The sequence below is a fragment of the Ranitomeya imitator genome, chromosome 5 (genome assembly GCF_032444005.1).
Source record: "Ranitomeya imitator isolate aRanImi1 chromosome 5, aRanImi1.pri, whole genome shotgun sequence".
Taxonomy (NCBI): domain Eukaryota; kingdom Metazoa; phylum Chordata; class Amphibia; order Anura; family Dendrobatidae; genus Ranitomeya; species Ranitomeya imitator.
The window spans coordinates 567,222,773-567,248,861 of record NC_091286.1 but is presented as its reverse complement, the minus strand read 5'-3'; the positions used below and the strand labels follow the sequence as shown (position 1 = coordinate 567,248,861).

At 43.4% G+C, this 26,089-nt stretch overlaps 1 protein-coding gene across 5 annotated transcripts in view; it reads right to left on the bottom strand.

Annotated features, from left to right (window-relative positions):
- The window catches only part of GIGYF2 (GRB10 interacting GYF protein 2), a 257,367-nt gene that overhangs the window by 146,553 nt on the left and 84,725 nt on the right, over positions 1-26,089 (bottom strand). For all 5 annotated transcript variants that reach the window (XM_069727759.1, XM_069727760.1, XM_069727756.1 and 2 more), the window contains exon 5: positions 22,253-22,373. In XM_069727759.1, the coding sequence (XP_069583860.1) occupies positions 22,253-22,373 (121 nt within the window). The remainder of the gene's footprint in view (positions 1-22,252; positions 22,374-26,089) is intronic.

Sequence of the window (26,089 nt, the reverse complement as noted above, 5' to 3'; positions counted from 1 at the left end):
TATTGACATGGGAGTTGATTTAGTCAAAGGAAGCGCTTTCTACCAGATGCGCGCTTCATCCATATACCGTATATACTCGTGTATAAGCCGAGTTTTTCAGCCCCCTTTTTTGGCTGAAAAAGACCCCCTACCTCGGCTTATACAGTCATGGTCCCAGTGCTGAGGTCCCCGGCTTCTCCGGGACATGTCCGCGCTCCCCTGCAGCTTCGGTAAGTGTAAGGGCACACGTTGCGGATTTTGCTGCGGATACGCGGCGTTTCCGCAGCTGCGGATCCGCAGCAGTTTCCCATGAGTTTACAGTACAATGTAAACCTATGGGAAAGAAAAAACGCTGTGCCCATGCTGCGGAAAAAAACGTGCGGAAACGCAACGTTTTATTTTCCGCAGCATGTCTATTCTTTGTGCGGAATCCGTAGCGTTTTTACATCTGCTCCAATAGAAAACTGCAGATGTAAATCCGCAGCGGAATCCGCAATAAATCCGCAGGAAAAACCGCAGCGGTTTTGCCCTGCGGATTTATCAAATCCGCTGCGGAAAAATCCGCAGAGGAGCTTTCTATGTGTGCACATACCCTTAAGGTGGCTGCTGACAGGGCCGGCAGTTGGCATTGTCCTAAGCAGGCAGGGACACCAGCGCAATATGGGGGACAGGTGCCTGTGCCGCCACTTACTCAGGACACCGGCACTTACAATATTCACCTGTCCCCGCTCCACCGCCGCGCTGTCTTTTCCGGGTCCTCTGGCTGTGACGTTCAGGTCAGAGGGTGCGATGTGGTTAGTGAACAGTCACTGCATAGAGCCAGCGACGCAGAGGAGCAGCGACGAGAGGTATGTCTTTTTTCTTTTATTGCAGCAGCAGAAATTTAGGATATACGGCAATCATATCCGCATAAACTGCACTGATATGATGAAAATTATATGGGGCAAACTTTCTATGGAGCATCTTATGGGGCCCATCATGAACTTTATGGAGCATTATATGGGGCATATTTTGTATTGAGCATCTTATGGGGCTCCTGATTCAATATGGATATTTAAAAACACTTAACCTACTGATGTCTCAATTTTATTTTTGAAATTTACCGGTAGCTGCTGCATTTTCCACCCTAGGCTTATACTCGAGTCATTAAGTTTTCCCAGTTTTTGTGGCAAAATTAGGGGGGTCGGCTTTTACTCGGGTTGGCTTATACTTGAGTATATACGGTACATAACGGTTGTTACCGGCTTATTCACTAGGGGAAACGTATCCCATGCGGTACTTTTAAGGTTAATGTTGCAGGGAGAGGAGGGTATGATAAAATTATCTTTATGTATGCCTAGAGATATTTCTTTCTTTTTACCTACTGAGGGGGATTGAGAGTAAAAAAACAAACAAAAAATTCAACATTTAAAGGCGGGAAAAAAAAAAGTTGTCTTTACAAATCCTGTCTCTAAATCCCGACCATCATTGATGTGCAAGGTGCAGAGAGCCCTAAAATCTGGCACATAAGATTAATTGATGTGTCCCACAACAGAATTGATATTACTTTGGATTAAAGAAGAGGGTCATGAGGAAATGGAGTATAACTTAATAAATGTGCTAATATTAACATGAATATCAACAATTGGAAAAGCTCATCCTGCTCTTGATAGCGAGCTCCCAGCCAAAGAGAAGCCTTGTACTGAACATCAAAGTAGAATGATGATGTCCACTATATAAAAAAATAAAAAACAACTGTACTGTATATAACTGTCTGCTTTAACTAACAATACTGATTAATGCACTAATTAACAGAGATGTCGAGGGCAGGGTCCCACATATTGGTGGCAAGCCATGAAATGTCCAGTATTTCTTGCTTTGTAGTAAAGAACCCCTTCCCCCACCTTCACTCTCCAGCTTTGGTCACATTTTTTATTCTGAACTTTGAAAACTCTTAAAAACAACTTTCTGCAGCAAATTTGCCCTGTGAGAACTTGGCCTTAGTACGGCTTTGTGGTTTTTTTTTTTTCTTCCACCACATACTGTGAGTTTCAGGAAACAGCCCAGCCGACTACTATCCTGCTGCGCCTTCTACAGACATAAGCCGATGTCCGTGCAGAGTGACGGGAATCCGTGTCAGGCTGTAATGTAATCATGCTCCAACCACTTTTACACATTTAGATATTGCACGGTTGTAATGGATTGTTGACATAAAAGTATTATTATATTCATCTTCTGAAAAACAAGACATCACACATTTTCTTCATGAAAAGTGGATGCATTGAGAGGCGCTAAATCAAAATTGATTAAACTGCAGAGAAAAATGAAAGCAGTGTGCCTTAATTATTATGCTATTCCATCAGCTGGCAGTATCCCCTGCTTTGAGGTGGGCTCCCATGGTGAGCCCACCTCAAAGCAGCGACATGTCAGCTGTTTTCAACAGCTGACATGTGCCCGCAATGGGCACGAGCGGAATCGCAATCCCCCCGCGTCCATTAACTAGTTAAATGCCGCTGTCAAAAGCTGACAGTGGCATTTAACAAGCGCGGCCGGAAGTACCCAGTCACGCAATAGGGGGTCATCAGTGCGTTGCCATCACAACCAGAGGTCTCCTCGAGACCTCTATGGTTGTTGATGGCAGATTGCTGTGAGCGCCACCCTGTGGTCGACGCTTATAGCAAGCCTGTAATTCTGCTGCATAGAGGTGAGGTGTGCAGCACCTCCATGTAGCAGAGCCGATCGAGTAGTGGATGCTTCTAGCCTCCCATGGAGGCTATTGAAGCATGCCAAAAAAATTTTAAAAAATGTGCTTAAAAATATATATATAATAAACAAATAAATAAAAGAGTTGAAATCACCCCCCTTTCGCCCCAATCAAAATAAAAAAAAAAAAAAAAATCAAACCTACACATATTTGGTATCGCCGCGTTCAGATTCGCCAGATCTATCAATAAAAAAAAATCAAAACACCAAAATGATGCTTTTTTGGTCGCTGCGACATTGCATTAAAATGCAATAACGAGCGATAAAAAAAAACGTATCTGCACAAATGTGGTATAATTAACCCCTCTGTGACCTTAGACGTACTATCCCGTCGAGGTGCCCTGGGCTTATCTGACCCTGGACGGGAAAGTACGTCATAGCCGATCGGCCGCGCTCACGGGGGGAGCGCGGCCGATCGCGGCCGGGTGTCAGCTGCTTATCGCAGCTGACATCCGGCACTATGTGCCAGGAGCGGTCACGGACCGCCCCCGGCACATTAACCCCTGGCACACCGCGATCGAAGATGATCGCGATGTGCCGGCGGTGCAGGGAAGCACCGCGCAGGGAGGGGGCTCCCTGCGGGCTTCCCTGAGCCCCCCGCAGCAACGCGATGTGATCGCGTTGCTGCGAGGGTCTCCTCACCTCCCTCCCTGCTCGAGCCCCGGATCCAAGATGGCCGCGGATCCGGGTCCTGCAGGGAGGGAGGTGGCTTCACAGAGCCTGCTCAGAGCAGGCACTGTGAAGCCTGCAGCGCTGCATGTCAGATCAGTGATCTGACAGAGTGCTGTGCAAACTGTCAGATCACTGATCTGTGATGTCCCCCCCTGGGACAAAGTAAAAAAGTAAAAAAAAAATTTTCCAAATGTGTAAAAAAAATTAAAAAAAATATTCCAAAATAATGAAAAAAAAAAAAAATATTATTCCCATAAATACATTTCTTCATCTAAATAAAAAAAAAAAAACCAATAAAAGTACACATATTTAGTATCGCCGCGTCCGTAACGACCCGACCTATAAAACTGTCCCACTAGTTAACCCCTTCAGTAAACACCGTAAGAAAAAAAAAAAAAAACGAGGCAAAAAACAACGCTTTATTATCATACCGCCGAACAAAAAGTGGAATAACACGCGATCAAAAGGACAGATATAAATAACCATGGTACCGCTGAAAGCGTCATATTGTCCCGCAAAAACAGAGCCGCCATACAGCATCATCAGCAAAAAAATAAAAAAGTTATAGTCCTGAGAATAAAGCGATGCAAAAATAATTATTTTTTCTGTAAAATAGTTTTTATCGTATAAAAGCACCAAACCATAAAAAAATGATATAAATGAGGTATCGCTGTAATCGTACTGACCCGAAGAATAAAACTGATTTATCAATTTTACCAAACGCGGAACGGTATAAACGCCTCCCCCAATAGAAATTCATGAATAGCTGGCTTTTGGTCATTCTTCCTCACAAAAATCGGAATAAAAAGCGATAAAAAAAATGTCACGTGCCCAAAAATGTTTTCAATAAAAACGTCAACTCGTCCCGCAAAAAACAAGACCTCACATGACTCTGTGGACCAAAATATGGAAAAATTATAGCTCTCAAAATGTGGTATTGCAAAAAATATTTTTTGCAATAAAAAGTGTCTTTCAGTGTGTGACGGCTGCCAATCATAAAAATCCGCTAAAAAACTCGCTATAAAAGTAAATCAAACCCCCCTTCATCACCCCCTTAGTTAGGGAAAAATAAAAAAAAATGTATTTATTTCCATTTTCCCATTAGGGCTAGGGTTAGGGCTAGGGTTAGGGCTAGGGCTAGGGTTAGGGCTAGGGTTAGGGCTAGGGTTAGGGCTAGGGTTAGGGCTAGGGCTAGGGCTAGGGCTAGGGTTAGGGCTAGGGTTAGGGCTAGGGTTAGGGTTAGGGCTAGGGTTAGGGCTAGGGTTAGGGCTAGGGTTAGGGTTAGGGCTAGGGTTAGGGCTAGGGTTAGGGCTAGGGTTAGGGCTAGGGCTAGGGTTAGGGCTAGGGTTAGGGTTGGGGCTACAGTTAGGGTTGGGGCTAAAGTTAGGGTTAGGGTTTAGATTACATTTACAGTTGGGAATAGGGTTGGGATTAGGGTTAGGGGTGTGTCAGGGTTAGAGGTGTGGTTAGGGTTACCGTTGGAATTAGGGTTAGGGGTGTGTTTAGATTAGGGTTTCAGTTATAATTGGGGGGTTTCCACTGTTTCGGCACATCAGGGGCTCTCCAAACACGACATGGCGTCCGATCTCAATTCCAGCCAATTCTGCGTTGAAAAAGTAAAACAGTGCTCCTTCCCTTCCGAGCTCTCCTGTGTGCCCAAACAGGGGTTTACCCCAACATATGGGGTATCAGCGTACTCAGGACAAATTGGACAACAACTTTTGTGGACCAATTTCTCCTGTTACCCTTGGGAAAATACAAAACTGGGGGCTAAAAAATAATTTTTGTGGGAAAACAAAAAGATTTTTTATTTTCACGGCTCTGCGTTATAAACTGTAGTGAAACACTTGGGGGTTCAAAGTTCTCACAACACATCTAGATACGTTCATTGAGGGGTCTAGTTTCCAATATGGGGTCACTTGTGGGGGGTTTCTTCTGTTTAGGTCCATTAGGGGCTCTGCAAACGCAATGTGACGCCTGCAGACCAATCCATCTAAGTCTGCATTCCAAATGATGCTCCTTCCCTTCCGAGCCCTCCCATGCGCCCAAACGGTGGTTCCCCCCCACATATCGGGTATCAGCGTACTCAGGACAAATTGGACAACAACATTTAGGGTCCAATTTCTCCTGCTAACCTTGGAAAAATACAAAACTGGGGGCTAAAATATAATTTTTGTGGAAAAAAAATATTTTTTATTTGCATGGCTCTGCGTTATAAACTGTAGTGAAATACTTGGGGGTTCAAAGCTCTCACAACACATCAAGATGAGTTCCTTAGGGGGTCTACTTTCCAAAATGGTGTCACTTGTGGGGGGTTTCTACTGTTTAGGTACATTAGGGGCTCTGCAAACGCAATGTGACGCCTGCAGACCATTCCATCTAAGTCTGCATTCCAAATGGCGCTCCTTCCCTTCCGAACCCTCCCATGCGCCCAAACGGTGGTTCCCCCCCCCCCCCCCCCCCCCCCCCCCACATATGGGGTATCAGCGTACTCAGGACAAATTGGACAACTTTTGGGGTCCAATTTCTCCTGTTACCCTAGGGAAAATACAAAACTGGGGGCTAAAAAATAATTTTTGTGGGAAAAAAATTTTGTTTTATTTTTATGGCTCTGCATTATAAACTTCTGTGAAGCCCTTGGTGGGTCAAAGTGCTCACCACACATCCAGATAAGTTCCTTAGGGGGTCTACTTTCCAAAATGGTGTCACTTGTGGGGGGTTTCAATGTTTAGGCACATCAGTGGCTCTCCAAACGCAACATGGCGTCCCATCTCAATTCCTGTCAATTTTGCATTGAAAAGTCAAACGGCGCTCCTTCCCTTCCGAGCTCTCCCATGCGCCCAAACAGTGGTTTACTGCCACATATGGGGTATCAGCGTACTCGGGACAAATTGGACAACAACTTTTGAGGTTCAATTTCTTCTCTTACCCTTGGAAAAATAAAAAATTGGGGGCAAAAATATAATTTTTGTGAAAAAATATGATTTTTTATTTTTACGGTTCTGCATTATAAACTTCTGTGAAGCACTTGGTGGGTCAAAGTGCTCACCACACCTCTAGATAAGTTCCTTAGAGGGTCTACTTTCCAAAATGGTGTCACTTGTGGGGGGTTTCAATGTTTAGGCACATCAGTGGCTCTCCAAACGCAACATGGCGTCCCATCTCAATTTCTGTCAATTTTGCATTGAAAAGTCAAACTGCGCTCCTTCCCTTCCGAGCTCTCCCATGCGCCCAAACAGTGGTTTACTGCCACATATGGGGTATCAGCGTACTCAGGACAAATTGGACAACAACTTTTGAGGTCCAATTTCTTCTCTTACCCTTGGAAAAATAAAAAATTGGGGGCAAAAATATAATTTTTGTGAAAAAATATGATTTTTTATTTTTACGGTTCTGCATTATAAACTTCTGTGAAGCACTTGGTGGGTCAAAGTGCTCACCACACATCCAGATAAGTTCCTTAGGGGGTCTACTTTCCAAAATGGTGTCACTTGTGGGGGGTTTCAATGTTTAGGCACATCAGTGGCTCTCCAAACGCAACATGGCGTCCCATCTCAATTCCTGTCAATTTTGCATTGAAAAGTCAAATAGCGCTCCTTCCCTTCCGAGCTCTCCCATGCGCCCAAACAGTGGTTTACTGCCACATATGGGGTATCAGCGTACTCAGGACAAATTGGACAACAACTTTTTGGGTCCAATTTCTCCTGTTACCCTTGGTAAAATAAAACAAATTGGAGCTGAAGTAAATTTTTTGTGAAAAAAGTTAAATGTTCATTTTTATTTAAACATTCCAAAAATTCCTATTAAACACCTGATGGGTTAATAAACTTCTTGAATGTGGTTTTGAGCACCTTGAGGGGTGCAGTTTTTAGAATGGTGTCACACTTGGGCATTTTCTATCATATAGACCCCTCAAAATGACTTCAAATGAGACGTGGTCCCTAAAAAAAAATGGTGTTGTAAAAATGAGAAATTGCTGGTCAACTTTTAACCCTTATAACTCCCTAACAAAAAAAAAAATTGGTTCCAAAATTATGCTGATGTAAAGGAGACATGTGGGAAATGTTACTTATTAAGTATTTTGTGTGACATATCTCTGTGATTTAATTGCATAAAAATTCAAAGTTTGAAAATTGCGAAATTTTCAAAATTTTCGCCAAATTTCCGTTTTTTTCACAAATAAACGCAGGTACTATCAAAGAAATTTTACCACTATCATGAAGTACAATATGTCACGAGAAAACAATGTCAGAATCACCAGGATCCGTTGAAGCGTTTCAGAGTTATAACCTCATAAAGGGACAGTGGTCAGAATTGTAAAAATTGGCCTGGTCATTAACGTGCAAACCACCCTTGGGGGTAAAGGGGTTAAAAATGTCAGCTCAGCACGCAGAAAATAAGCCCACACCCGACCCCAGATCACAAAAAATGGAGACGCTATCAGTATCGGAAAATTGTGCAAATTTTTTATTATTTTTTTTTAGCAAACTTTGGAATTTTTTTTTTACCACTTAAGGCTATGTGCACACGTTCAGGATTTTTCGCATTTTTTTCGCAATAAAAACGCATACATATGCATCCTATCATTTAGAATGCATTCTGCAATTTTTGTGCACATGATGTGTTTTTTTTCCCGCAAAAAAAAAAACCGCATGGCGGTAAAAAAAAGCAGCATGTTCATTAATTTTGCAGATTTTTCGCGTTTTTTCCCCAATGCATTAAATAGCAGGAAAAACACACAAAAACGCGCAAAAAACGCATGCGGATTTCTGGCAGAAATGTCCGTTTTTTGTCAGGAAATTTCAGCAACAAATCCTGAACGTGTGCACATACACTAAATAAAAGAGAACCTAGACATGTTTGGTGTCTATGAACTCTTAATAACCTAGAGAAAAATAATGGCAGGTCAGTTTTAGCATTTAGTGAACCTAGCAAAAAAAGCCAAACAAAAAGCAAGTGTGGGATTGCACTTTTATCCGTGGTGAAGTAAAGTAATCTGCCATTCTGCAATGCTGGAAAAGTCAAGGAAATGTAATAAAAATCCTGAATACATCAATTAACGTTAACGATATCAGATGCCTCATCAGATTACAGCACTGAAAAGTCTCTGTATAATCAGAAGAGGAGTGCCAATGTGGCCAGCTGGGGGTGCATCCATCATGAATGCTATGGTCACCACCTAGAAATCCAGAAACATTTTGTCCCACAGGTAAGTTATCAGGGGCTGATTTGTATGGGCATCTGCACGCAGATATATCCTATTAAGATGCAGTATATATTCACAAATACAAAGTATGGGCGATGTGCATTCACAAAATATCTTCACTTTAGAAAATCCCTTGTTAAAAAGAGCGATAGCAATAAAGTATCAGAAAGTGCCCCCTTGTCAGGACCCCAGCGATCAGATGCAATCAATAGCAATACAATCCAACCAGTGAAAATTGAAGAAGTTGTGCAGGATTTAGGTCATCCGAAGACTAGGATCCAACAACGTGCACCATCACGACGCCATAACTCTGTGCCATGTGTAGTGGCTGCTCCCAAGTACTGAGGTTCATGATACATGCACTTAAATAACCTCTCACATGAATAGTTTCTTTTACATTAAAAGTGTGTGTGTGTGTATGGTGTGTAGTGTCAGTGAATATGCTCAAATACCACGTCTCTCTCCGGGACACGGCACCATTCTGCTCCTCTTCTCAATGACGTCACCTCTCTGCAGACTTTTCGGGTCACTGCACTCTGCGTGACAGGGAAGTGGCTTTTACAACGCAAGTCTATGGAGTGTCAGAAGGAGCCTCCATAGGCTTACAGTGTGAGAGAGACTTCCGGCTCAGTATAGAGCGAGTCAGCTAGCCCGATGACCCGTCACATCACTGAGAAGAGGAACAGAATGGCGCTAAACACTGGAGAAGGGGGCAGTAGGTGAGCAGATTAATACACTACACTATGTGCACATATACACATATTTAATGGGGAAAAAATGTGAATGGGACTGCTTCTGTAAATAGAAGCTGATCTGCAGTATCCAAGTATGACCACTACACAGTGTCTGGGGCTGTCCTGTGGGCCCTTGTTCAATGGTGGGAGCCAGGCACTCTCCAATCTAATATTCATGACCTATGTAAAAGGATAGACTACTATATCAAACTTTTCAAAAGCAGCTATAAAGTACTACTCTGGTGTTATTTCCCCATTTGTTAGTTACAGTGCATGCATTAACATACAGTGGGGCAAAAAAGTATTTAGTCAGTCAGCAATAGTGCAAGTTCCACCACTTAAAAAGATGAGAGGCGTCTGTAATTTACATCATAGGTAGACCTCAACTATGGGAGACAAACTGAGAAAAAAAAATCCAGAAAATCACATTGTCTGTTTTTTTAACATTTTAGTTGCATATTATGGTGGAAAATAAGTATTTGGTCAGAAACAAAATTTCATCTCAATACTTTGTAATATATCCTTTGTTGGCAATGACAGAGGTCAAACGTTTTCTGTAAGTCTTCACAAGGTTGCCACACACTGTTGTTGGTATGTTGGCCCATTCCTCCATGCAGATCTCCTCTAGAGCAGTGATGTTTTTGGCTTTTCGCTTGGCAACACGGACTTTCAACTCCCTCCAAAGGTTTTCTATAGGGTTGAGATCTGGAGACTGGCTAGGCCACTCCAGGACCTTGAAATGCTTCTTACGAAGCCACTCCTTCGTTGCCCTGGCGGTGTGCTTTGGATCATTGTCATGTTGAAAGACCCAGCCACGTTTCATCTTCAATGCCCTTGCTGATGGAAGGAGGTTTGCACTCAAAATCTCACGATACATGGCCCCATTCATTCTTTCATGTACTCGGATCAGTCGTCCTGGCCCCTTTGCAAAGAAACAGCCCCAAAGCATGATGTTTCCACCACCATGCTTTACAGTAGGTATGGTGTTTGATGGATGCAACTCAGTATTCTTTTTCCTCCAAACACGACAAGTTGTGTTTCTACCAAACAGTTCCAGTTTGGTTTCATCAGACCATAGGACATTCTCCCAAAACTCCTCTGGATCATCCAAATGCTCTCTAGCAAACTTCAGACGGGCCCGGACATGTACTGGCTTAAGCAGTGGGACACGTCTGGCACTGCAGGATCTGAGTCCATGGTGGCGTAGTGTGTTACTTATGGTAGGCCTTGTTACATTGGTCCCAGCTCTCTGCAGTTCATTCACTAGGTCCCCCCGCGTGGTTCTGGGATTTTTGCTCACCGTTCTTGTGATCATTCTGACCCCACGGGGTGGGATTTTGCGTGGAGCCCCAGATCGAGGGAGATTATCAGTGGTCTTGTATGTCTTCCATTTTCTAATTATTGCTCCCACTGTTGATTTCTTCACTCCAAGCTGGTTGGCTATTGCAGATTCAGTCTTCCCAGCCTGGTGCAGGGCTACAATTTTGTTTCTGGTGTCCTTTGACAGCTCTTTGGTCTTCACCATAGTGGAGTTTGGAGTCAGACTGTTTGAGGGTGTGCACAGGTGTCTTTTTATACTGATAACAAGTTTAAACAGGTGCCATTACTACAGGTAATGAGTGGAGGAAAGAGGAGACTCATAAAGAAGAAGTTACAGGTCTGTGAGAGCCAGAAATCTTGATTGTTTGTTTCTGACCAAATACTTAGGCCATGTTCACACAATGCGTTTTTTACTGCGGAACCGCCGCGATTTTGCCGCTGCGGGTCCGCAGCTGTTTTCCATGCAGGGTACAGTACAATGTACCCTATGGAAAACAGGAACCGCTGTGCACATGATGCGGAGATTCACTAAAAAAAGCCGCGCTGAATAGCTGCGGTAAAAAAGAAGGACCATGTCACTTCTTTGTGCGGAACTGCAGCGGTTATGCACCCATTGACCTCCATTGTGAGGGTCAAACCCGCAGTAAAACCCGCAGACGAAAAAAATATCTGCGGGTTTTCTGCGGTTTGTGGTGCAGAACCGCTGCAGCAGGAAGTGCGTGGGCGGAGTGTGGCTGTCCCCCCGTGCCCCAATCCCACCCCCCCCCCTCAGTGCGCCCGCCGAATCTACCGGCCGGCAGATTCGTTCCAGGCACATTTTGATCACTGCGATAACCTCACAGTGATCAAAATAAAAAAAAAAGTAAATGACCTCCCCCCCCCCTTTATCACCCCATAGGTAGTAACAGTAATAAAATAAAGAATTTATTTATTTTTTTTTTTCCCCCACTAGTTAGAACTAGGGTTAAGGTTAGGGGTAGGATTAGGGGTAGGATTAGGGGTAGGATTAGGGGTAGGGTTAGGGGTAGGGTTAGGGTTAGGGTATTTTCAGCCATTTTAACCCTAAAAAAACTTCCTAGAAAATACACAGACTCTGCAGAGAAAACTGCATAAAAAACGCACTAAAAACCGCATCAAAAAACGCACCAAAAAGGCACCAAAAAACGCACCTGCGTTTTCTGCCAAGAGCTGCGGTTTTTAGTGCAGAGAAAACAGCAGGGAATTCAGGAACGTGTGAACATGGCCTTATTTTCCACCATAATCTACTATATAAAGCTGAATGTGTGTATGTGTGTGTGTATGTGTGTATGTATGTCCGGGATAGGCATCTGCCATCTGCACCGTCGCAGCTACAGCCACAAAATTTTGCACAGTCACACGTCTGGACCCCGAGAGCGTCATAGGCTATATTGTGAGGCGAAATTTTAACCCCGCGCGTTCCAATTCACCAAACAATTTTGCCCCTATCTACATAATGGGGAAAAGTGAAAGGAAAAGTGTTGGAGGCAAATTGACAGCTGCCAGATGTGAACAAGGGGGACTTAAAGAGTGAGAGCGATGGCGCCAAGGAGTATATACCGTACAGTTGCTAAGGTGGGGCCCCGACATGGGATACTCACCACACACGGGGATATGAACACACACACAAAATGCGCCACACACTACCACGTGCTTGAACACATATACCACCCTCAGCACACATTTCACCACACATACACCAACCTCGCCACATAAAAGTTGAAACACAAAAGTCGCCACTCAAAACTCGCCACGCGCAGAACTCGCCACATGCAAAAACTAGGCTCTTGCAAAACTCGCCACAAGTGCAAAACTCACCTCATGGAAAACTCGCCACACGAAAAACTTGCACACGCGGAAAAATTGCCACATGCACAAAAGTTGCAACACATGCAAAAGTTGCCTCACACAAAACTTGCACATACTCAAAAGGCACCACACATAAAACTCGCCACGCGCAAAACTCGCCATGCGCAAAACTTGCTGCACACAACTTGCTACACTAACCTGTCACATGCAACTCGACACACAAAAAGTTGCTACACGCATGTTGCCACACAAAACTCATCTCACAAAAGTCGCTACATGCATGTCGCCACACGCAACTCAACACACACAACTTGACAAACTAATCTCGCCCTAAAACACACACAAGTCTGGTATTATCCTTCAAAAATAAAAATCTGATTAATACAAGAGCAACAAATGTACCATATAGGAAATACGGCTGCTGTCAGTCACATGACCTGTCTATTATGTGTATGTGTGAGCTAATATATACTGCCAGGGGGAGGGCTTCCTGTTGGCTGGGGATTTATCAGGTTGCCAATTTAGCTTACTGAGGTAAAAATACTGAGCAAATAACGTGTGAACGAGGTCTAATACAGGAGGAGATGACACACAGGTATATACTATATACAGGGGAGATGACACACAGATATATACTATATACAGGAGAGATGACACACAGGTATATACTATATAGAGGAGATGACATACAGGTACATACTATATACAGGAGGAGATGACATACAGGTATATACTATATACAGGAGGAGATGACACACAGGTATATACTATATACAGGAGCAGATGACCTACAGGTATATACTATATACAGGAGGGGATGACATACAGGTATATGCTATATATAGAAGATGACATACAGGTATATACTATATACAGGAGGAGATGACACAGATATATATATATATATATATATATACAAGGGAGATGACACAGAGGTATATACTATATACAGGAGGAGATGATATACAGGTATATACTATATATAGAAGGTGATGATATACAGGTATATACTATATATAGGAGGAGATGACATACAGGTATATACTATATACAGGTGAGATGACACACAGCAGGTATATACTATATACAGGGGAGATGACATACCGGTATATACTATATACAGGAGATGACATACAGGTGTATACTATATATAAGGGAGATGACAAACATGTATATACTGAGGTGAAAATGAGAGGTGTGAGGTGAAAATGAAAAGGTGTGAGTGCAAAATGAGAGGAGTGAGGGAAAATAGTGATCGGAAAATGACAGATGTGAGGTTTAAATGACAAGTGTTAGGGGGGAATGAGAGGAGTGAGGGAGAAAATGAGAGATGTGAGGGGGAAAATGAAATATGTGATTGGGAAAATGAGAGGCGTGATGGGAAAATAAGAGAAGTGAGGTGCTATAGCTAACCACAGATATTTACTATGCCCAGGCAACGCAGGGCTCTTCAGCTAGTATGCAAATAAAATCTCAGTTTGTCTCCCATAGTTGAGGTCTACCTATGATGTAAATTACAGACGCCTCTCATCTTTTTAAGTGGTGGAACTTGCACTATTGCTGACTGACTAAATACTTTTTTGCCCCACTGTATTTATTAGGCTATGTGCACACGTAGGAAGGGTCCTCTGCGGGTTCTCCAGCAGCGGATTTGATAAATCTGCAGGGCAATAGCGCTGCGGTTATCCCTGCAGATTTATCACTGTTTGTCTTGCGGTTTCCGCTGCGGGTTACTCCTGCACTTGTTTTACTATTGATGCTCCCTATGGGAGTGGAGTCGGGTCCATGTTCATTACTGTAGTGAGCGGTACCATGTAACCGCTCACTATAGTTAGAAGCTGCCGGCGTCCGGAAACCAGGGACTTGCAGGGACCGCGCCAGGAGCAGGTGAGTATTATTACACAGCTGCATCCCCCCCCCCCCCCCCCACAACCCCTGGGAATGACTCGAGTATAAGCCAAGAGGGGCACTTTCAGCCTAACAAAATGGGTTGAAATTCTCGGCTTATACTTGAGTATATACGGTAATATTAATCTTTTTTGCAACAGTGCTTTTCTGGATGTATACACTTTCCAAAATTGGCATGAAATGCTTGAGTAGTACTTAGTTGAATAAACTACCCCATTGAAGCACTATAGCCCCTGGCAAACACTCGTCAGTTTTACATTTTTTATCCTTTACAATGAAATCATTCTCTATTTTTTAATGGCTTTATGGAAATTAATCTAATATATAAAGCTGAATGTGTGTGTGTGTGTGTGTGTGTGTGTGTGTGTGTGTGTGTGTGTGTGTGTGTGTGTGTGTGTGTGTGTGTGTGTGTGTGTGTAGCAGAACAATATTGTATCATACAATTATTAGTTTCTGAAGAAGGACGTAGATCTGGGGATTTATTATGATGGAATATAGGCTGAACTGGATGGACAAATGTCTTTTTTCGGCCTTACTAACTATGTTACTATGTATGTATGTCCGGTATTGGCATCTGCACCGTCGCAGCTACAGCTACAAAATTTTGCACAGTCACACATCTGGACCCCGAGAGCATCATAGGCTATGTTGTGAGGTGAAATTTTAACCCCGCGCTTTCCAATTCACCAAACAATTTTGCCCCTATCTACATATTGGGAAAAAGTGAAAGGAAAAGTGTTGGAGGTAAATTGACAGCTGCCAGATGTGAACAAGGGGGACTTAAAGAATGAGAGCGATGGCGCCAAAGAGTATATACCGTACAGTTGCTAAGGTGGGGCCCCGACATGGGATACTCACCACACACGGGGATATGAACACACACAAAATGTGCTTCAACACATATCACCCTCAGCACACATTTCACCACACATACACCAACCTCGCCACATAAAAGTCGAAACACAAAAGTCGCCGCTCAAAACTCGCCACATGCAAAAACTAGGCTCACGCAAAACTCGCCACAAGTGCAAAACTCACCTCATGGAAAACTCGCCACACGCAAAACTTGCACACGTGGAAAAATTGCCACATGCACAAAAGTTGCAACACATGCAAAAGTTGCCTCACACAAAACTTCCACATACTCGAAAGGTACTACACATAAAACTCACCACGCGCAAAACTCGTCATGCGCAAAACTTGCTGCACACAACTTGCTACACTAACCTGTCACATGCAACTCGACACACAAAAAGTTGCTACACGCATGTTGCCACACAAAACTCATCTCACAAAAGTCGCTACATGCATGTCGCCACACGCAACTCAACACACACAACTTGACAAACGAAACTCGCCCTAAAACACACACAAGTCTGGTATTATCCTTCAAAAATAAAAATCTGATTAATAAGCAGACAAACTACAAGAGCAATAAATGTACCATATAGGAAATACGGCAGCTGTCAGTCACATGACCTGTCTATTATGTGTATGTGTGAGCTAATATATACTGCCAGGGGGAGGGCTTCCTGTGGGCTGGGGATTTATCAGGCTGCCAATTTAGCTTACAAATACTGAGGTAAAAATACTGACCAAATAACGTGTGAATGCGGTCTAATACAGGAGGAGATGACACACAGGTATATACTATATACAGGAGGAGATGACACACAGATATATACTATATACAGGAGGAGATGACACACAGATATATACTATATACAGGAGGAGATGACATACAGGTATATACTATATACAGGGGAGATGACATACAGGTATATACTATATACAGGAGCAGATGACCTACAGGTATATACTATATACAGGAGATGACACACAGGTATATACTATATACAGGAGCAGATGACCTACAGGTATATACTATATACATGAGGAGATGACACACAGGTATATACTATATACATGAGGAGATGACACACAGGTATATACTATATACAGGAGCAGATGACCTACAGGTATATACTATATACAGGAGGAGTTTACATCTTTTACTAGCACTTGCGGATTACTGCAACATTTTTTCAAAGTGAGTGTTTTTGGTTTTACTATTCTCTTTTGTGTCTTCAGGTTTCTTGGTGGTGTGTGAACATGATCATACAGACTTGTTCACTGTGCAAGTAGCCCATGTGTTCCTGTTTCCATAATTGTTCTCTTGTGTCTACAAGACTGGGGAGTTCCACCACTCCTCTTGGGCTATCTGCACAAAAGCTGTTCTACCCTGTATGCACACATGGATTTTTCCTCTCTGAACCCTGTTCACACAGGTTATATACAGATGATCAGGTTTTTAAATACATCAGATAGGGATTGCATACATTAGTTAGGACTGCTCTGATAAGGGTATACCGTGAAGATTGGTAGAGCAGCTTAGTATACATTTTTTGCAAAAAACGTATCAACCAAATACCCTGTTTTTTACATCTTTTACTAGCACTTGCGGATTACTGCAACATTTTTTCAAACTGAGTGTTTTTGGTTTTACTATTCTCTTTTGTGTCTTCAGGTTTCTTGGTGGTGTGTGAACATGATCATACAGACTTGTTCACAATGAAAACCCTATATTAAGGGTCACCAATCTAACCCAAGAAGAGGTGCGAAACCGGCTAAATAAGATTAAAATAGATAAATCTCCGGGTCCGGATGGCATACACCCACGAGTACTAAGAGAACTAAGTAATGTAATAGATAAACCATTATTTCTTATTTTTAGTGACTCTATAGCGACAGGGTCTGTTCCGCAGGACTGGCGCATAGCAAATGTGGTGCCAATATTCAAAAAGGGCTCTAAAAGTGAACCTGGAAATTATAGGCCAGTAAGTCTAACCTCTATTGTTGGTAAAATATTTGAAGGGTTTCTGAGGGATGTTATTCTGGATTATCTCAATGAGAATAACTGTTTAACTCCATATCAGCATGGGTTTATGAGAAATCGCTCCTGTCAAACCAATCTAATCAGTTTTTATGAAGAGGTAAGCTATAGGCTGGACCACGGTGAGTCATTGGACGTGGTATATCTCGATTTTTCCAAAGCGTTTGATACCGTGCCGCACAAGAGGTTGGTACACAAAATGAGAATGCTTGGTCTGGGGGAAAATGTGTGTAAATGGGTTAGTAACTGGCTTAGTGATAGAAAGCAGAGGGTGGTTATAAATGGTATAGTCTCTAACTGGGTCGCTGTGACCAGTGGGGTACCGCAGGGGTCAGTATTGGGACCTGTTCTCTTCAACATATTCATTAATGATCTGGTAGAAGGTTTACACAGTAAAATATCGATATTTGCAGATGATACAAAACTATGTAAAGCAGTTAATACAAGAGAAGATAGTATTCTGCTACAGATGGATCTGGATAAGTTGGAAACTTGGGCTGAAAGGTGGCAGATGAGGTTTAACAATGATAAATGTAAGGTTATACACATGGGAAGAGGGAATCAATATCACCATTACACACTGAACGGGAAACCACTGGGTAAATCTGACAGGGAGAAGGACTTGGGGATCCTAGTTAATGATAAACTTACCTGGAGCAGCCAGTGCCAGGCAGCAGCTGCCAAGGCAAACAGGATCATGGGGTGCATTAAAAGAGGTCTGGATACACATGATGAGAGCATTATACTGCCTCTGTACAAATCCCTAGTTAGACCGCACATGGAGTACTGTGTCCAGTTTTGGGCACCGGTGCTCAGGAAGGATATAATGGAAATAGAGAGAGTACAAAGGAGGGCAACAAAATTAATAAAGGGGATGGGAGAACTACAATACCCAGATAGATTAGCGAAATTAGGATTATTTAGTCTAGAAAAAAGACGACTGAGGGGCGATCTAATAACCATGTATAAGTATATAAGGGGACAATACAAATATCTCGCTGAGGATCTGTTTATACCAAGGAAGGTGACGGGCACAAGGGGGCATTCTTTGCGTCTGGAGGAGAGAAGGTTTTTCCACCAACATAGAAGAGGATTCTTTACTGTTAGGGCAGTGAGAATCTGGAATTGCTTGCCTGAGGAGGTGGTGATGGCGAACTCAGTCGAGGGGTTCAAGAGAGGCCTGGATGTCTTCCTGGAGCAGAACAATATTGTATCATACAATTATTAGGTTCTGTAGAAGGACGTAGATCTGGGTATTTATTATAATGGAATATAGGCTGAACTGGATGGACAAATGTCTTTTTTCGGCCTTACTAACTATGTTACTATGTTACTATGTTACTGTGCAAGTAGCCCATGTGTTCCTGTTTCCATAATTGTTCTCTTGTGTCTACAAGACTGGGGAGTTCCACCACTCCTCTTGGGCTATCTGCACAAAAGCTGTTCTACCCTGTATGCACACATGGATTTTTCCTCTCTGAACCCTGTTCACACAGGTTATATACAGATGATCAGGTTTTTAAATACATCAGATAGGGATTGCATACATTAGTTAGGACTGCTCTGATAAGGGTATACCGTGAAGATTGGTAGAGCAGCTTAGTATACATTTTTTGCAAAAAACGTATCAACCAAATACCCTGTTTTTTACATCTTTTACTAGCACTTGCGGATTACTGCAACATTTTTTCAAACTGAGTGTTTTTGGTTTTACTATTCTCTTTTGTGTCTTCAGGTTTCTTGGTGGTGTGTGAACATGATCATACAGACTTGTTCACTGTGCAAGTAGCCCATGTGTTCCTGTTTCCATAATTGTTCTCTTGTGTCTACAAGACTGGGGAGTTCCACCACTCCTCTTGGGCTATCTGCACAAAAGCTGTTCTACCCTGTATGCACACATGGATTTTTCCTCTCTGAACCCTGTTCACACAGGTTATATACAGATGATCAGGTTTTTAAATACATCAGATAGGGATTGCATACATTAGTTAGGACTGCTCTGATAAGGGTATACCGTGAAGATTGGTAGAGCAGCTTAGTATACATTTTTTGCAAAAAACGTATCAACCAAATACCCTGTTTTTTACATCTTTTACTAGCACTTGCGGATTACTGCAACATTTTTTCAAACTGAGTGTTTTTGGTTTTACTATTCTCTTTTGTGTCTTATATACAGGAGGAGATGGCATACAGGTATATGCTATATAGAAGATGACATACAGGTATATACTATATACAGGAGGAGATGACACACAGATATATACTATATACAGGAGGAGATGACATACAGGTATATACTATATATAGAAGGAGAAGACATACAGGTATATACTATATATAGGAGGAGATGACACGTATATACTATATACAGGGGAGATGACACACAGCAGGTATATACTATATACAGGGGAGATGACAAACGGGTATATACTATATACAGGAGATGACATACAGGTGTATACTATATATAAGGGAGATGACAAACATGTATATACTGAGGTGAAAATGAGAGGTGTGAGGTGAAAATGAAAAGGTGTGAGTGCAAAATGAGAGGAGTGAGGGAAAATAGTGGAGTGATCGGAAAATGACAGATGTGGGGTCGAAATGACAAGTGTTAGGGGGGAATGAGAGGAGTGAGGGAGAAAATGAGAGGTGTGAGGGAGAAAATGAGAGATGTGAGGGGGAAAATGAAAGATGTGATTGGGAACATGAGCGGCATGATGGGAAAATAAGAGAAGTGAGGTGCTATAACTAACCACAGATATTTACTATGCCCAGGCAACGCCGGGCTCTTCAGCTAGTCTAATATATAAAGCTGAATGTGTGTGTGTATGTATGTCCGGGATTGGCATCTGCACCGTCGCAGCTACAGCCACAAAATTTTGCACAGTCACACGTCTGGACCCCGAGAGCGTCATAGGCTATGTTGTGAGGTGAAATTTTAACCCCGCGCTTTCCAATTCACCAAACAATTTTGCCCCTATCTACATAATGGGGAAAAAGTGAAAGGAAAAGTGTTGGAGGCAAATTGACAGCTGCCAGATGTGAACAAGGGGGACTTAAAGAATGAGAGCGATGGCGCCAAAGAGTATATACCGTACAGTTGCTAAGGTGGGGCCCGGACATGTGATACTCACCACACACAGGGATATGAACACACACAAAATGCGCCACACACTACCACGTGCTTGAACACATATCACCCTCAGCACACATTTCACCACACATACACCAACCTCGCCACATAAAAGTCGAAACACAAAAGTCGCCGCTCAAAACTCGCCATGCGCAAAACTAGGCTCACGCAAAACTCACCACACGTGCAAAACTCACCTCATGGGAAAACTCGCCACACGCAAAACTTGCACCCGCGGAAAAATTGCCACATGCACAAAAGTTGCAACACATGCAAAAGTTGCCTCACACAAAACTTGCACATACTCAAAAGGCACCACACATAAAACTCGCTATGCGCAAAATTTGCTGCACACAACTTGCTACACTAACCTGTCACATGCAACTCGACACACAAAAAGTTGCTACACGCATGTCGCCACACAAAACTCATCTCACAAAAGTCGCTACATGCATGTCACCACATGCAACTCAACACACACAACTTGACACACGAAACTCGCCCTAAAACACACACAAGTCTGGTATTATCCTTCAAAAATAAAAATCTGATTAATAAGCAGACAAACTACAAGAGCAACAAATGTACCATATAGGAAATCCGGGAGCTGTCAGTCACATGACCTGTCTATTATGTGTATGTGTGAGCTAATATATACTGCCAGGGAGGAGGGCTTCCTGTTGGCTGGGGATTTATCAGGCTGCCAATTTAGCTTACAAATACTGAGGTAAAAATATTGACCAAATAACGTGTGAACGAGGTCTAATACAGGAGGAAATGACATACAGATATATACTATGTACAGGGGAGATTACACACAGGTATATACTATATAGAGGAGGAGATGACATACAGGTACATACTATATACAGGAGGAGATGACATACAGGTATATACTATATACAGGAGGAGATGACTCACAGGTATATACTATATTCAGGAGCAGATGACCTACAGGTATATACTATATACAGGAGGAGATGACATACAGGTATATACAGGAGGAGATGACACAGATATATACTATATACAGGGGAGATGACACACAGGTATATACTATATACAGGAGGAGATGACATACAAGTATATACTATATATAGGAGGAGATGACATACAGGTATATACTATATACAGGGGTGATGACATACAGGTATATACTATATACAGGAGATGACACAGGTGTATACTATATATAAGGTAGATGACAAACATGTATATACTGATGTGAAAATGAGAGGTGTGAGGTGAAAATGAAAAGGTGTGAGTGCAAAATGAGAGTAGTGAGGGAAAATAGTGGAGTGATCGGAAAATGACAGATGTGAGGTCGAAATGACAAGTGTTAGGGGGGAATGAGAGGAGTGAGGAGGAAAATAAGAGGAGTGAGGGGGAAAATCAGAGGTGTGAGGGAGAAAATGAAAGATGTGATGGGGAAAATGAGAGGCGTGATGGGAAAATAAGAGAAGTGAGGTGCTATACCTAACCACAGATATTTACTATGCCCAGGCAACGCCGGGCTCTTCAGCTAGTTGTTTAATAAAGTTGTGGTAAGGTTCCCTTTTTTTCATATTTTCTGTACAAATGGACCTTATTATATAGTGTCTCACTGGTGTACCATTAGGAGCTTATCTAAGCTGGAGGAGAGATGTGAGTAAGCAGTCAGTAAGAATGCAAAATCTCCAATTGTAACTAGCAAACTGCACATGAGGGTCTGAATAATTATCCAAAAGTTCAATGCATGTCCAGAGCTTTCACATATACGGTAACACTGTTCTTCTATGTACTTATGGCAATGAGATATGTCCATTAAGGTACAGAGAATGTAAAAAATAACTTACCTCGACCTCTGGAGGAACTCCGACCTCTAGGAGCCCCTACTACTGTTCCCCCTCCTCCACCACTGCCCCGCCCCATAAGGCGCAGCACAGCAGCACTGTTCACGGACATTGAGAAGTTTCTCTGTTGAAATAGAAAAACAAAAAAATAAGTTAGAACATCAAAATACAAAATGGTTATAAGGAAAGAACATCAGCATTTACAGCACCGTCAAAGAAATCCTCCCTGTACAATCATCAGATAATTTCATCAGCAGCAAAATTCTACTATATTCTATTAGTGTTGATGGTTTAAAGGGAACCTGTCAGCTTAAAAATGTTGTGCAATCAATCATTATGGACAGCAAGGTACAGAGCAGGAGCCCAGAAGATTTTCTTCCAAATATGGGGAGGAAAATGGGGGTGCGTCTTATAGTCTGGATGTACCTTCTCTGGCTGTGATGGGGAGGTGGGGGAGCGACAGTGACGGAGCAGCAGGTCATAGGAGGCAGGAGCTGGCAGCCGCGGCTATCTCCTGTACCCGCTGCTAAAGAGAAATGAATAAGCACTGCATTCCACGCCTATCTGGAGGGCAATGAATATTAATCTTTAACCCCTTCCCGACCTGTGACACAGCGTATGCGTCATGAAAGTCGGTGCCAATCCGACCTGCGACGCATATGGGGTGTCACAAAATGATCGCGTCCCTGCAGATCGGCTGAAAGGGTTAACTCCAATTTCACCCGATCTGCAGGGACAGGGGGAGTGGCTCCAATGTTTAGGCACACAGGGGCTCTCCAAACGCGACATAGTGTCCGCTAACGATTGGAGCTAATTTTTCATTCAAAAGTCAAATGGCGCTCCTTCCCTTCCGAGCCTTGCCATGTACACAAACAGTGGTTTGTGACCACATATGATGTATCGGTGTACTCAGGAGAAATTGCCCAACACATTTTAGGATCCATTTTATCCTGTTGCCCATGTGAAAATGAAAAAATTGAGGCTAAAAAATTTTTTATGAATAAAAGTACTTTTTCATTTTTACGGATCAATTTGTGAAGCACCTGGGGGATCAAAGTGCTCACTATGCATCTAGATAAGCTCCTTGGGGGGGTCTAGTTTCCAAAATGGGGTCACTTGTGGGGGAGCTCCAATGTTTAGGCACACTGGTGCTCTCCAAACGCAACATGGTGTCCGCTAAAGATTGGAGCCAATTTTTCATTGAAAAAGTCAAATGGCGCTCCTTCCCTTCCGAGCCCTGTCGAGCGCCCAAACAGTGGTTCCCCCCCACATATGGGGTATCGACGTACTCAGGACAAATTGTACAATAACTTTTGGGGTCCAGTTTCCATTTTTACCTTTGGGAAAATAAAAAAATTGTTGCTAAAACAATTTTTTGTGACTAAAAAGTTAAATGTTCATTTTTTCCTTCCATGTTGCTTCTGCTGCTGTGAAGCACCTGAAGGGTTAATAAACTTCTTGAATGTGGTTTTGAGCACCTTGAGGGGTGCAGTTTTTAGAATGGTGTCACTTTTGGGTATTTTCAGCCATATAGACCCCTTAAACTGACTTCAAATGTGAGGTGGTCCCTAAAAAAACGGTTTTGTAAATTTCGTTGTAAAAATGAGAAATCGCTGGTCCTAGCAAATAAAAATTTTGTTTCCAAAATTGTGCTGATGTAAAGTAGACATGGGGTAATGTTATTTGTTAACTATTTTGTGTCACATAACTCTCTCGTTTAACAGAATAAAAATTCAAAATTTGAAAATTGTGAAATTTTCAAAATTTTAGCCAAATTTCCATTTTTTCCACAAATAAACGCAAAAATTATCGACCTAAATTTACCACCAACATGAAGCCCAATATGTCACAATTATGTTTTTCTGATGGGGCCCTAAGATGGGGGGCCCCGCATACCAGGACAGAGATGGGGGCCCCGCATACCAGGACAGAGATGGGGGGCCATGCACACCAGGATAGGGATGAGAGGGGCCATGCAAACCAGGATGGGGATGAGGGGGCCATCTATGCCAGGATAGGGATGAGAGGGGCCATGCATACCAGGATAGGGATGAGGGGGCCATGCATACCAGGATGAGGATGAGAGGGGACCATGTATACCAGCATAGGGATGAGAGGGGCCACGCATACCAGGATGGTGATGAGGGGGCCATGCATACCAGGATGGGGATGAGGGGGCCATGCATACCAGGATGGGGATGAGGGGGCCATGCATACCAGGATGGGGATGAGGGGACCATGCATTCCAGGATGGGGATGAGGGGCCGTGCATACCAGGATGGGGATGAGGGGGCCATGTATGCCAGGACCGGACCGGGATGAGGAGCCATGCATACCAGGATGGGGATGAGGAGGGGCCATGTATACCAGGATAGGGATAAGAGGGGCCATGCATACCAGGATGGGGATGAGGGGGCCATGCATACCAGGATGGGGATGAGGGGGCCATGTATGCCAGGACCGGACCGGGATGAGGAGCCATGCATACCAGGATGGGGATGAGGAGGGGCCATGTATACCAGGATAGGGATAAGAGGGGCCATGCATACCAGGATGGGGATGAGGGGGCCATGCATACCAGGATGGGGATGAGGGGGCCATGCATACTAGGATGGGGATGAGGGGGCCATGCATACCAGGATGGGGATGAGGGGGCCATGCATACCAGGATAGGGATGAGAGGGGGCCATGTATACCAGGATAGGGATGAGAGGGGGCCATGCACACCGGGATGGGAATGAGGGGCCATGCATACCAAGATGGGGATGAGGGGCGATGCATATCAGGATGGGGATGAGGGGGCCATGTATGTCAGGACCGGGATGAGGAGCCATGCATACCAGGATGGGGATGAGGAGCCATGCATACCAGGATGAGGATGAGAGGGGGCCCATGTATACCAGGATAGGGATGAGAGGGGCCATGCATACCAGGATGGGGGGGATGAGGGGGCCATGCATACCAGGATGAGGATGAGAGGGGGCCATGTATACCAGGATAGGGATGATAATAATGCCATTCACTGAGTATATAAGTGTGAAGGATGGGGGTATTTAATAGCATCTTACTACCCTCCTAAAAACTTGTGTAGCTGTAACAGGACATATGGCTCAGCAGGGGGGACCAGCCTTCTCAGCTTCAGAGGCAAAATTCCCACCCCAACCAGCAGGTCTCAAAGCTCCCACAGGAATACCCCCTGTGATACAGGTCTTTGTTGAATCAGCTAGGATTACATGAGGAAAATATTGACTTATCGTACATCCAAGCCAAACACTGGTTACATTTTTGAGATTTCTGTAGTGGACCAAATGCCTTCAAGGGTCTTGATCCTTTATAGCAGCCCAGGGTGGGGAGGTATGTGGAATGGCTAGTAGGAGCCAGATAGCAATGTCGTGTTTGGTCCCCAAGCGTAACAGGGGCCCAGACAGACCCGATGGCGCCAGTACCGCAGCCCTATGAGCTTCTAATGGGAAGTGATGATCTTTCATAGGTTCTGGGAGATGTAGCTACAAACCCTACAGGGCAGGGGAATAAAAACACGCTCGGAGGTGGAAAAGGGCGAAACCAACCAAGGCGATAAAGGCTTGTGTAAGGCCAAGTGGTCTCTCTCGGCTATGCTTGCTATTCACTTGACAGCCCATGCCCCAAGGCCCAGCACAAATATGGTCGAACATCAAACCGGTTATTGACATGATCCATCTGTTCATATCTTTTATACTTCACCCATATTTGCATATCTGACCATTGTATATGTATAATAATTGTGTATATAGTGTATTGTCAAGTGTGTACTTAAGGCGATTAAATATATCATTTAACCTTGGGCTCCTCTTATCTTGA